A 13463-nucleotide genomic window follows, 5' to 3' on the forward strand; every position below is an offset into this window, starting at 1 on the left:
GTGAGATGCTTCACATATACTTGGTCTTGAACACAAGCTGGATATTTCCTTTGAAAATCTGAGAGAAAAAAACCTCCTCTTTGGCTTATGAACTATTTTAATAACACAGGATAAAAATTCTGAGACCATTCTTAAGTAGCAAGACCTTTGATTTTGGGATCAGGCCTTTACCCTCTTGAAACATAAGTGTAGTTAACCAAGCAATAAACCTCACCGTGGTAACACAATCATCAGCATTCCCAGCTATTCGCAAGTTTGCAGATACAGTGCTAGACAATAAGGTTTTTCCATCTTCCAAAAGGAAGAGGAAAAAGATATGCTAAAACCAAAGCTCATCTTAGAAATTCTGAAAAAAAACAATAAACAATAAATTTTAAAATACATCCTCCATGTAACTATCAGATGGTTGGAGAACACATAATTCTTCAGATATTTAAAAATAATTCACTGTTACTTAGAAGAGGATGAGTCTTTCTCTACAAAGGGTGTGAAAGAAGCTGAGTACCATGTCATTTACTGCCTTCTAAGAAACAGAAAAAATATCTGGAACTGTGAAAATGTATTGGTCTTTTTCTATGTTTGGAAAACAGCACAGCGATCAAGAGTCTTTCCTGATAATAGTAGTAATACATTGTCCTATACTGAGAAGGGTTATCTGCAATTTCAAAATAGACATTTTAGTGGATTATATTACTGCTACTCTTTCCAGTTAGTAAAATGTGAAACACACGATTTCTAAGGTTGTATACTTTTAGAGTACTTAGTAGGAGCAGCAATTTTGTTGGGGATAACCTAGCAAGATGAGTGCTATCCTTAGTTTTGGCCCAGGCTAGGGCAATTTTGTTGTAAATTCCACAAAATGCATGAAGGGAAAACTTCTTGCTTGTTGATTTATTGAACTGTCCATTTCAATGCTTGGCACAAGGTTCCCACCTTCTGGACGTGTGCTAGGAGTCAGCAACCCTGATACCGCTGTCGTTTTTCAACAGTATGGTTTTATCTTGGCATTTCCTCCTTTTGGACAGTCTCAACTCAAGCAAGAAACTTTTTTATAATGATGATATCCTTGGCTTTGTAAGGAATGTATTACCTTCAGATTCAGCATCTTGCCTCCTAGCCTGAAGTTATTCTTCTGAGTCAAGTGGCTGAAACAAGAGGCTCCCTGTGGGTATATCAGGCACTTCAGACGTTCTTTGCAGACTGTTTTATAATGTAAATGTACAAGCCGAAATAGTGCTCTTGCAGATAATTCCTGACTCCTGATTTTCTACAGAGGTAGAGGGAACTAGAAGGAAAAATATTTTGATTACCAGTTAAAGAGAAGTCCATCGACTACCTTTTTTCCAAAGTCAAAGGTTCTGTCTTATTGGCATCATATTTTTGAAGCGTCCAGTGTTACAGTAAGACAAGGCATAGTCAGTTCTCAATTTTACAGAAGCAAAATTGTTAGGAAATGCGTTGTTAATACCTAACCAGGAAGAGTTAGCCAATGTCTTCCTTCCCACTGAAATTTTTCTATGGACCCTCTGCATTCATTTCTGAATTCCTAATGTTTAGCAGCAAAGATGTATGCAGGATTTTTGATATCAATCCATGTAAAAGTTTAATTCACACCTGCTCTGTGTTTTGCCTGAGAGTCATTGATATGCAGACTTCTTTGGTATAAGTAGCTAAGCTTTTATTCTGAAACAAAGATAATGTCACAAATCATTAAATGTGATTGATAAATCATAGAAATGAGAATGTGGTAATTGCCACTTACCCTCTTTTTCAAATATTAAGATACTCAAACAGATACAGGTTTTTTCCCCATGTCTATGGACTTCCTTTCACACACTGTGGATACCATCTCTGCTCAGAAATTAATCATCATATATCTGGAAAAGCTTCTAACATAGAATTTAGACAACTGTAGTATGGAGAACTTTCCTGAGAGCCAGAAGCGGTTATACACTGAAGAAGTATTATTAACTTATTGTAAAATATTATATATAAATCCAGAAATGTACTTTCTAATTTTCCCTCCAAACTAAAGAAACTATATGTTTTTCCAAACAAAAATTATTTATAGAGAATAATGAAAATAGCAAGAAAAAAATTCTAGTTGCTGAAACTCAGGATTTCCAAAAAGAAAATGAGATGTAGAAATCAATTTTGTGTCTTAAATATTTTCTGTTTCACAAAGAAATATATCAGAATGATGAACAGAGTTGCATTTCAATCTGGAAGTTAATCATATATGATAAATTAAGATTCACATGAGCTTTCTTTTTCTTTAAACTCAAAGCTACAAAGTTTCATTGAGAAGTGGATTTGAACATTCTCTTGTTTTACTAGGCTCAAATTAGAGGATTATTTTCATGCTGGATGTATTTCTGCGAGATCAGGGAAGAGAAAAAAAGGCTATCTGCTTAACCATAGTGAAAAACAACTATAAAACTTGCAAAGAACTGTTAAATGCCATGCAACTGTTGTGACTAGCGGTTTAAATATTTTTTTAAAAAAAAGGAAAATAAAAGAATGCAAGACGGATTTTAGAAATGCTTTCAAATAGCCAATTCATTGGCTCAAAAAGGAAAAAACAGTTTAGCTGTATAGACTAACCATCATTATTTATATTATTTGAATTATGTAGCTGATCAATATCCAGCAGAATACACACTGAACAAACTTACGGTAGACTGAAGGAACCTGCTGTAGGAACATTTTGAGATACATACGGTGGCTGCATCTATAATGATTCCTGAGCATCACTCCAGACTCAGAAAGTTTCTCCCATTTACTTTTACAAGGTGGTTGTGAAGATTTCACTCGCCTGATAGCCAGAAATACTCTGAACTCCATCTAAACTATTAACGGCCAATGTGCTGTGTGTCATGGGGTTAGTCAGACATGTCTTTCACCCTTCAATTTTCTAAGGAAGATGAGCCAAACTCATCTGATCTCGTCTCATAACATGGTGTCTTGATTCCTCACATACTCTTGACTTTTTCCTTTTTTGTGCCAGCTTGTTCTTTTTGAACATGGGTAAGCATAGCTACAGGCAGTATTTTCCATGGAATTTCATGAGTGGCTTGCACAATGGCACTGATGTGCCCATATTTCCTACTGAAAATTATTTTTCTGTCTGTATTCCAGAGTCATACCTGCCTTCTTATTGGCCTTGCTACACCAAAGACTCAGTTCTTCTGTGATCGCAAGATCACCTTCCTCTTTTCTAGTATTTCCTCCGAATTAGTTCCCAATTTACAAAAGAATTTATTAATCACAAAGTAAATGACTTTTCATCTTGCACTGTGAACTTTCTCTACCTCTATTACTCAATCCTTAATGTTATCCAGACCCAATTTGACTCATTACTGAAAATATTTCTTAGTAGCATCTTATTGCCACATGTCAGTACCAGTTCTACTTCTTGTTTTGCAGTCAATAATAATAATGATAGGATCAGGATAAGTTCTTCAAGAAAGTTCACTAGTACTACAGTTCCACATACAACTGTATCTATTAGTTATTCTTTTATTTTCAAATCTGTGCACTTATATTCAGCTTTGCTAACAATTTCACATACGGCATATGGTTTAGTAAAGACCACCTTTGGTAAATGTTATGATCAAGCTTTTAAATGCATCACTGAGGGGGTTTTTTTTGTCCATAATGAAATAAAATGGGCCCTCCCAGTCAGTTTCCAGAGGAAAATACTACACTGCCAAAGAGGGATGCTGATGTAAGATTTCAGGGATTTGTGGGCTTCCTAGGCAGAGTTCTTGTTAGATCTGCTCTGTGATCAGCCTTTTGAGCAAGGACTGAAACAAGAACAGTGAAGGGAAATCCTTATTCAGCTACCAAGAACACATATCTTTTAAAAAAAAAAACCAACCTGCCAGCAGAACTAAAAATGCTAGAAGTATTGGCTATATGGTGTGGTATAAGGAAAAGCTACACAAGAAGGAAGTACTTATAGAAAGTTCAAAAAACTCGGTAACGTTACCTTAGCTAGACCTCTAGAAATGAAATGATAAAACATCTCCTTCCAATTTCATATTAAAATTTTAACTGAAGAGACTCTCTCAACAGCCACCATGTGACTGTGTTGGGAAGTATCACAAATAAAAATATTCTGCACCAAGAATTTCATTTTTATTCATCTTCTGATAGCATTTGTCATACAAAAATAAAATACGCTTGTCCTAGACGTAACTATAAACAACATTTCTTTTGTCACCTAGTAAGAAAGCAAAACCTGGGTATACTGGTGGCATGAGGTTCACTGCTGCATGCTCAACTGCAACCACATGTATCATTTTAAATGTATTGATATGGGTATAAAATCGTATTATTTATAAGAGTCTCAGGAAGAAGTGGGGATTTATTGCTAATAACTAGAATGCATTTTTAAAGGATGCAGTTCTAAGCATGATTAAAATGAATGTAGGTAAACAACACAAATTTGCAAAACAAAATTCATCCTTAGCTTAAATCCCTTAAAACTGGTGGAAGTACATGGGGGACAGATTAACCTATCAGGCTTATAATTCACTATTCTTAAAGGAAGTTCTCATTTAAATCCATTTCCCAAAACTGCTTTTCCACTAAGATCTTTGAAAAGAACTTAAGCACCCAAAGAACTTAATGACTAGGTTGAGCAGCAATTCAAGGAAGTCCTTAATAATAATAAAAGAATTAACCAGTGAGCTCTGTGCAAAGCAGTCTGTTAATCACCTTGTTACACTCTACCCTTCTTACTGGTTTTTATTAGCCTGGATTTTATAGCTCTGCTTATAGTTTTCTTAAAATAAATAAAACCCACGCACTTTAGTTAAGTTGTATAATAAGAGTCACAAGCTGACAGTAGATAGCCATAACAAAGCAGGCTGAGAGTCTCTCCAGGAAACCCAGTGATTGCTTGTGAAGTGGTTCAGGAAGTACTTGGATATTTTGCTGTTTTATATGAAAACTGCGGGTGGTTTTGTGGGTTTTTTTTTAAAGAACAGTTCATTTCTTTTTTTGACAGTAATTCAAATCCCTAAAAAAATTTGTGGCTATCAAAAATAATTTGATTTTTGAATGTTTCTAGAGGGTCTAACCAGATTTAATGTTCCAGTCTCACAGGCTTACCTTTGCTTCTGTGGACTGAACTCCCTGTAAATGGAAATCTGGGGCAGTCACATTAAAACTTGTTGCCTGGCCTCATGCAACTTTTCCCAATCCAACTATTAATACCTGGGGGCACGCTTTTTATTTTTCAGTGACATGTCAAAGTTTTGTGAAGAATGCACACACTTTTTCTTAGAAAAAAGCTAGTTTAAAAGGAGAAAGTCTTTCTGTTGAAGAAAAAATGCTAATAGAAAGTGCTTAAATAGTTCTACTGCCAGAGTCCTTTTGAATGTCCCCGATTTCAACTGTTCAAGAAGTGACAACTATAAAAGTTTTTTCAGTCATATTAACAGCCGTCTGATGTCACATTGCCTTTCTCTATATCCATAAGACTTCCCTGGCAGTCTGTGCTGCAACTTTTGCAGGGGGCTCCTGTCTAATGATACCACAAGTACTGAAAATGAAGATGTCTCTCCTCTGGTTCAGCACTAGTTCAGTTCTCTCTGGAGCAATGTCCCTAGTGTGGGGATCCACAGATCGAGGAATATGCTGCAAAATTTTGAGAGAATTCAGAGAAGAACTGTGATACCAATTAGAATTGAGAAACAAGTGCTGCATTGACTTGTAACACAATATGTTTAATTTATCAAAGAGAAGGTTAAAGACCTACCCAGCTGCGACCTTAAAATGCATCTAATATGGCAACAAAAATATTGCAGAAGGAATTTTAAAACAGCAAGCAAAGCTACTGGAAGACTCAAGGATTGGAATCTAGATTACAAATCTAGATTGCAAGCAAGCTACAAAGTCATGACTATGAACATGTTAAAAAGTATTGTGGTAGCTTCTCTGCTTTCAAACCAAGTTTTGATCTTTTAACAAATTTGTGCTCTATTTCAACCATAACTATTGTATTTAAAACAGAAGATAGCTATAGAAAATGCTGGTTTATGCACTGGAACCAATGAGATGACTACACTGGTCCCTTCTGTTCTTAAAAGCTATGATTTTCCAAATGCCGTTTTCTCTAACACTGTACAATCACAATGCAGTAATTTGTCTGATTTATTTTTTCTGTCTTCTGTTATGTTTTGTTTGCTTTGTTGGCTTCGCATTTTTTTGTTCCTTTTCTTTTTTGTTTTGTTTTTTTTTTGTTTGTTTCTTTCTTTTACTCCAGGAATTGGCCAAGGGGTTCCAGTGGTGGCCCTTATTGTGGAAGGAGGTCCCAATGTTATCTCCATTGTTCTGGAGTACCTGCGAGACACTCCTCCTGTACCAGTTGTGATATGCGATGGCAGTGGCCGGGCATCTGACATCCTTGCCTTTGGTCACAAATACTCTGAAGAAGGAGGGTAAGTTATTTCCTAGTATGGGTTCTTTCTCCATCCACAAGTTATATTTTGTGATAAAACAGAGCCCAGGAAATCATTATCAATATAGTGCAAAAGCAATACCTTCCTTACATGGCTGTTTCCATCATCAATACGATTGAAATACTGAAAATATCCAGAGCCAAAAAAAAAATGGTGAGAGGGAGTTAAAGCAGCACTAAGGAAAGTCTGCAGACTATAACAGAGGTGTAGAAACTGTATCATGGAGTTACTTGCCATGACATATAACACATTGTTAAGTACAATGCATAGTATCTTGCAGTTGCAGTTCAAGGGATTCAGCCAAAGGGCACAGGGACTTATTTTCACTGGCTTAGATATGCTGTGTCATTATGATACAGGTTTTATTTAGCACTACATGTTCATATCAGCTAGTTTATATTTGACTTGCTTATTGGGCATGATTCTGCACACTCACCTATATTCACACATCACTGCTTGTACAACATTCTATTTGCACTGTGCCAGCTTTCTTTGCAAACTCAAGGTGAGGCAAGGATTGTGTTTAGCTTTTATTAGACAGGATTCAAGTGTTTTTCTGTTGAATCAGGCTGTAAGCATGCTTTGCATGTTCCAAAATGCATATTATTACTGGATGCCTGAATCTTTAATATTCTTTCTTCTTCTCCTCTACCCCCAAAAATAGCTAAACAACCATAGAATCACAGAACAGTTGAGTTTGGAAGGGACCTCTGGAGGTCACCTGGTCCAACCTGCTCAAGCAGGGCCACATAGAGCCAGCTGCCCAGGTCCATGCCCAAATGGGTTTTGAATACCTCAAAGGATGGAGGCTCCACAACCTCTCTGGGCAACCTGTCCAAGTGCTCAGCTACCCACACAGTAAAAAAAAAAAAAAAAAAAGTATTTGCTGATGTTCAGAGGGAACCTCCTGTGTTTCACTTGTGCCTGTTGTCTCTGGCCCTGTCACTGGGCACCACTGAAGAGTCTGGCTCCCTCTTCTTTGCTTCCTCCCTTCAGGCATTTATATACATTGATGAGATCCTTTCCAAGCCTTGTCTGCTTTGGGCTGAACAGTCCCAGATCCCTCAGCCTTTCCTCATGGGTGAGGTGATCCAGTCCTTTCATCATCTTAGTGGCCCATTGTTGCTCCAGTATATGCATGTCTCTCTTGCACTGGGAAACCCAGTACTGGGCACAAGACTCCAAATGTGTCCTCACCAGCACTGAGGAGAGCGGAAAGATCGCCTGTCTCACCCCGCTGGCAGCACTCCTTCTAATGCAGCCCCGGATACCATTATCCTTTGCTGTTGCAATAGCACATCGCTGGATCGTGTTCAACTTGGTGTCCACTAGGACCTCCAGGTCCTTTTCTGCAAATCATCTGTCTTGCTGGAAGGCCCTCAGCATGTACTGGTAAATGAGGTTGTTCCTCCCCAGGTGTAGGACTTTGTAGTTCCCCTCGTTGAACTTCATGAGGTTCCCATCAGCCCATTTCTCCAGCCTGTCAAGCTCCATCTGCCAGAGGGCAGCATGAGTTTTGGATCATCAGCACACTTGCAGAAGGTACACTCAGCCCCATGTTCTACAGCATTAATAAGGATGTTAAGCAGGACTGGGCCCAGGGTTAGTCCTTGAAATACACCACTAGTTGCTGGCCTCCAAGTAGACTTCATACCACTGATCACAACCTTCTGGGCCCAGCCATTCAGCCAGTTTTTAATTCACCTTACTGTCTGCTCCTCCAGCCCATACTTCAACAGCTTGCCTATGGGCATCTTAAGGGAGACAGCATCAAAGGCCTTACTGAAGTCTACTTAGGCAATATCCACTGCTTGCCCCTCATCTACCAAACCTGTCGTTTCATCACAGAAGGTGGTCAGGTTGTCAGGCATGACCTCCCCTTGGTGAATCCATGATGATTACTCCTGATCATCTTCATGTCCTTCATGTTCCTGGATTAGCTGCTCCATCACCTCCCCAGGCATCAATGTGAGGCTGACCAGCATGTAGTTCCCTCGGTCCTCCTTCTTGCTCTTCTGGAAGACGGGATGGATTGCTTTTCTCTAGTCCTCAGGCAATTCTTCCAGTTGTCACAATTGTTCAAAAATTATGCGGTGGCCTTGCAATGATATCAGCCAGCTCCATCAGCAACTGTGCATGCATCCCATCAGGGCCCATGGACTTATGTCCATTTAGTTTAAGTATTCCCTGATCTGATCCTTTTCCAGCAAGGGTGCGACTGCCTTCCTCTGGACTTTCCCCCTTGGTCTCTGGGGACTGGAATTGAAGGTGACATTCAGTACTTCAGCCTTTTCCATGTCCTGTGTCACCAGGTCCCCTTCCTCATTCATTGAGCTTGGAGGAGGTGATACTTGAATATTAACCAGCTTTTCTGGGCCCCTCTTCCCTCTTGGTCTTATCACATAGGACTTTTCCAAGCAGTTCCCCAAAAGTACCAAGTTCTTCTCTTCTCAAGTCCAGAGCAGTGATCTTGCTTTTTGCCCTCTCTTGTCTCAGAATCCTGAACTCCACTATCTCATCGTCACTGCAGCCAACACTGCCTTTGACCTTCACATCCCCATTGAGTCCATTTGTTGGTGAGTATGAGGCCCAGAAGAGCACCTCTCCTCATTGGCTGCTCTGTCACTTGGGTCAGAAAGTTCCTATCAATGTGCTCCAGGAACCTCCAGGATTGCTTATGCCCTGCTATGTTGTCCCTCCAGTAGATATCACAGTGGTTAAAATTCTCCATAAAGATGAGCACCTCTAAACATCGGGCTGCTCCCAGCTGTCTATAGAGGGCCTCATCCATTTGTTCTTCCTGCTCATGCAGCCTATAGCTGACACCCACTATAATGCCACCCTTGCCTGTCTTCTTTTTAATCCTAACCCATACATTCTCGGTTGGTTTATCATCCATTCCCCGCCAGAGCACCATACACTCCAGCTGTTCTCACATAGAGGGTAACTCCAAGTCCTCATCCTCCCAGTCTGGCTTTCCTAAGAACTTGTATCTCTCCTTTGCAACACCTCCAGTCATGGGCACCATCCCACCATGCCTTTGTGATCCCAACAAGATGGTAGCTTTGCAACTGCACACAGATCTAACTCATTATGTTTCTTCCCCATGTTATGCACATTAGTGTACAGGCACTTTAGAAAGGCACCCCAGCATACTGATTTCCCGGGAGGAGCTTTGGGGATTTGTCTATAATGGTGGCCTGTAGGCACTTCCTTGCTTGCATAAAAACGATGGAGGTGAGCCCACTTAAGCCCCATTTTGTTGATTTTGTGATCCCTTCCCATCACATTACTCCAGGCTCTTTGTTTATCAAACCCTGCACTCCTACGGGGCTGCTGGTTACTCTCTCCCTCCCACAGCATTCCTACTTTAAAGACCTTATTACCATGTCGGCCATTGCAGCAAATGTAACTTTGCCCTGCTTAGTGAAGTGGATCCCATCTCTCACAAGCGGACACTGACCTGCAAACAGGGTCCCATGATCATAGAACCCAGAACTCTGTCACCAACACCAGCCCTGCAGCCAGCTATTGACCTATGTTATCATCAGTGCCTTCCTTTCCCCACCCTTTCCTCTGACCAGCAAGGCTGAGGAGACCTGGGCCTCCATGCCCTTGACTCTGCTCCCAGAGCTCTGTAGTCACATTTGATACTCTCCAGATTTCCCATTGCAGTATCATTAGTGACCATATGGAAGAGCAGCAGTAGGGTAGTAGTCAGATGGTCAGACAAGCTTTGGCAGTCTCTCCACAATATGCCAGTTCTGGGCCCCAGCAGACAGCAAACTCTTGATAGGTCAGGTCAACAGATGAGTGCCTCTGTACCCTGGAGCAAGGAGTTGTCCATTATAATCACTCACTGTTTCTTCCTGATGGTCTTGCGTGGGTTAGGGTCAGGTGGCACAGATCCTTTGCTTGAAGACACATGTGGCTTCTCTTCAACTCTGATGAAAGTGAACCTGTTTTGTAGTTGTAAGCCATTAGGTGGGGCAGGAGCCTTACTCTTCATGCCAGCCGTCACCAGCTTTCATCCTTTGCCTTCTCCAGCAGTTGCACTTACCTAAATACTAGATACAGATACTGCCTGCAACTCTGATGCAGTTGGGGTCCTGGATTCTTCAAGCCGTGGCATCTCAGCAAAGATCCTGTCTATCTCCTTTTCATCTTCTCTGATGCTGCGTAGCTTGTTCACTTTCCTCCTACTACTACTACTAACTACCTAACTACTGTGTTTGGTGGCACAGCTGCTCCAAGACAGCAGACCTGCAGGAAAGAAGACCATCTCTCCTGACAGCATAGACCCTGCAGCCTGGGACTTGGAAAGCTGCATCTGTTTTATATTCAGGTTTATGCGTCTGGGATAGACTTGAATGTGTCAGGTTTCATGTGAGTCTTTGAGAAGTTGTTTCAGTGACTTCAGTGTTAACACATCTGACATTATCCTACTCAAACATTTTTATTCCTTTGTTTGCTATGAGCCTTTTCCATTTTCCATCTACCTTCTCTGTATTCTGATGTCATCATGAAAAAGCATATAGCAAGAAGAGCATGAATGCAATTTATTTCCATATATAAAGGAGGCTTAAAAGAAAATGGAGAAAGATGTTTTACAAGAGCTGGTAATGACAGGACAAGGGGGAATTGAATGGCTTTATATTGAAAAAGGATAGCTTCAGACTGGGAATAAGGAAGAAATTCTGTATGATGAGGGTGGTTTATTGGAAAGTGTCCCTGCCCATGGCAGGGGGCTGAACTAGGTGACCTTTAAAGGTGCCTTCTAACCCAAACCACTCTGTAATTCTGTGGTTCTATTTCATCATCACAAACTCCTGCCTGTAAAATAGGCAAGTGATAGAATCACTAGAGGCAGAACAAGCAAGTCATTTCTTCCTTGAGACACTCAAGTCTGGCTCTGTGAAAGCTATTATCCTCCCTTCCAATAGATCTTCTTTCTGTGGTGATGCCATTCCAGGTAGTACTTGAAATATTATCAAATAGCATAATTTCCCGCCCTCTCCCCCCACTCCCCCACCTGTTCACCTTGCACTAAATAGAATGCACAAACTATGAAATTTATAAAGCTAACTTAGTGGGAATTTCTGTGTTTCCCCCTGCTTCAGAAAACATCAGCCTGAAATTCAATGATATTTTTAAAAACATGAATGAAACACCAATATTATTTATATTCATAAAAATATTTTACCCAAATACATTAGATTTCAGATACAAATTGGGTAATTTTCCCCCTCTAACCTACTTTTGAATAGTGCTTAGGAATATGAGGACAATACTGAATCATTGGCATGTTGACTGAATTCAGGTACTAGCTTTTTCTTCTGGATGGAAATCTAAGTAGATTATACAAAACAGTGTCTATTAGACTCAAAATCAATGTAGCACATCCAAATCATGTGCAAATTTAATTGTGTAATCAGACTATAAAGTCAAAAACGTATTTTAATTCTGGCTGCTGGCTGTAAATCAGAGTCTTCTCCAAGATACAGCCTATCTTTCAACTGCTGGGCACCAGGTAGTTGATCTAAATTATTAAAAATCCACATAATTCATGGCAGCAACAGACACAGCACTTGCATGTTGGTACTATCATGCTGGTTTTTCAGTGTCTTAAATTCTCACTCACTGCAGACCAGTATGGATTCATTTTCTGCATATATGAGTGCATGTATATGTGCACTAAGCACTGCTGTGGGTTTTTACATTTATTTGAAAGTTTGTTTCCAGTGGGAAAAGAACTATGTCTGGAGGTGGAGGACAAAATATGGCTCTCTGCTTGAGTTTCGATCAGTGTCGCTCCAATCCATCCACTCAAAGAGATCCTTAAAGAGTGTTAGACAGTTGCATATCTGCCCAACAGGTCCTTTTGTATTGGGTTTCACAGAATTGTGATGTGCCTGCATTCCCTCTTCATTATTTATACTTCCCAACTGATTTCACATAACAGAAAAAGGAATTATTTTTTTCTATTAATTACAAAGGTGCAGTGCCCCTTTGCAATGTCCATGTATGTGTACCCTTGAAAAGACAAGAGACAAGAAGCTTGAATCTGCATTATTTTAAGGACTGATTATGGGCTTTCCCCTTGAAAAGGCAGACGTTTCACTCACCTAGGGCAGTCTTTGGGTGCATACTGCGACTCTAAGCAACACTTCACTGAGCTGCAGTGGAATGAGACTGCCAACACAATGCAAGAGAGCTGTGCTTGCCCTGCCTTGCAGGAGGTGCTGCCTGCAACTGTGGGATGTACCAAGAATAGGTCAAAAGGAATTGTGAAGCGTAAGAAGTAAGGATGTTTTTGGAGTTACATCAGTTTTGACGCCTCAGTACCTCATCTCTCTCCTTGAAATTCCAGGGGGAAGGCAAGGCAGATAGGCAGTTTTCCCCTGAGCTGAGATTTCAGCATTATGAATATCAGATACGCAGAATTAATGCAGGCGGGGGTTTTAAATTTTCTGTAACTTTAATATCAGGCAGTACGTACTGTCTTGGTCTGAAAAGTCTTGAACAGAGTATTAAGAAGTGCAAGGTGGCTACCTTACACTACAAGCAAATAAAATTCTCAGTTGTACGCTGAGTAAGTTCCCAGTACCTTTTACATCTTAATGACAAACAAGCTGTGTACACAGGATAACTTAAATGAGAAGACAGCTTAACTTCAAGCTTTCCCATGTGATGAATTGGAAGAATTATTTGGCTGCTCATCGCTGTTGGCCCTAATTTAAAGGTCAGGTTCTCCAGGCTCTGAAGCACTTGATTTCTCATTTACTTAAAAGCTGAAAATGTGTTAAACAGCATTGAGGGGTAAGAACATAAGATCAATCACAAACACCCAAATTTAGCCTGTATGAATCCCTAAAGTGAATATCCTAGTTGTTAATAACTTTCTTCCATATAAAGCCAAAGTATTTTTGACTGTATAATCAAGGATGCCTACTCATTTCATTGTCTTGTATCAAAGCACAAGCTGGAAGTAAA

General features: G+C 40.0%; 1 protein-coding gene across 3 annotated transcripts in view; it reads left to right on the forward strand.

The window, feature by feature from the left end:
• TRPM3 (transient receptor potential cation channel subfamily M member 3) overlaps window positions 1-13463 on the forward strand; it is a 309277-nt gene that overhangs the window by 190375 nt on the left and 105439 nt on the right. For all 3 annotated transcript variants that reach the window (XM_080371682.1, XM_080371684.1, XM_080371683.1), the window contains exon 7: window positions 6275-6449. In XM_080371682.1, the coding sequence (XP_080227808.1) occupies window positions 6275-6449 (175 nt within the window). The remainder of the gene's footprint in view (window positions 1-6274; window positions 6450-13463) is intronic.

This window comes from Falco punctatus (genome assembly GCF_963210335.1).
Source record: "Falco punctatus genome assembly, chromosome: Z".
Classification (NCBI taxonomy): domain Eukaryota; kingdom Metazoa; phylum Chordata; class Aves; order Falconiformes; family Falconidae; genus Falco; species Falco punctatus.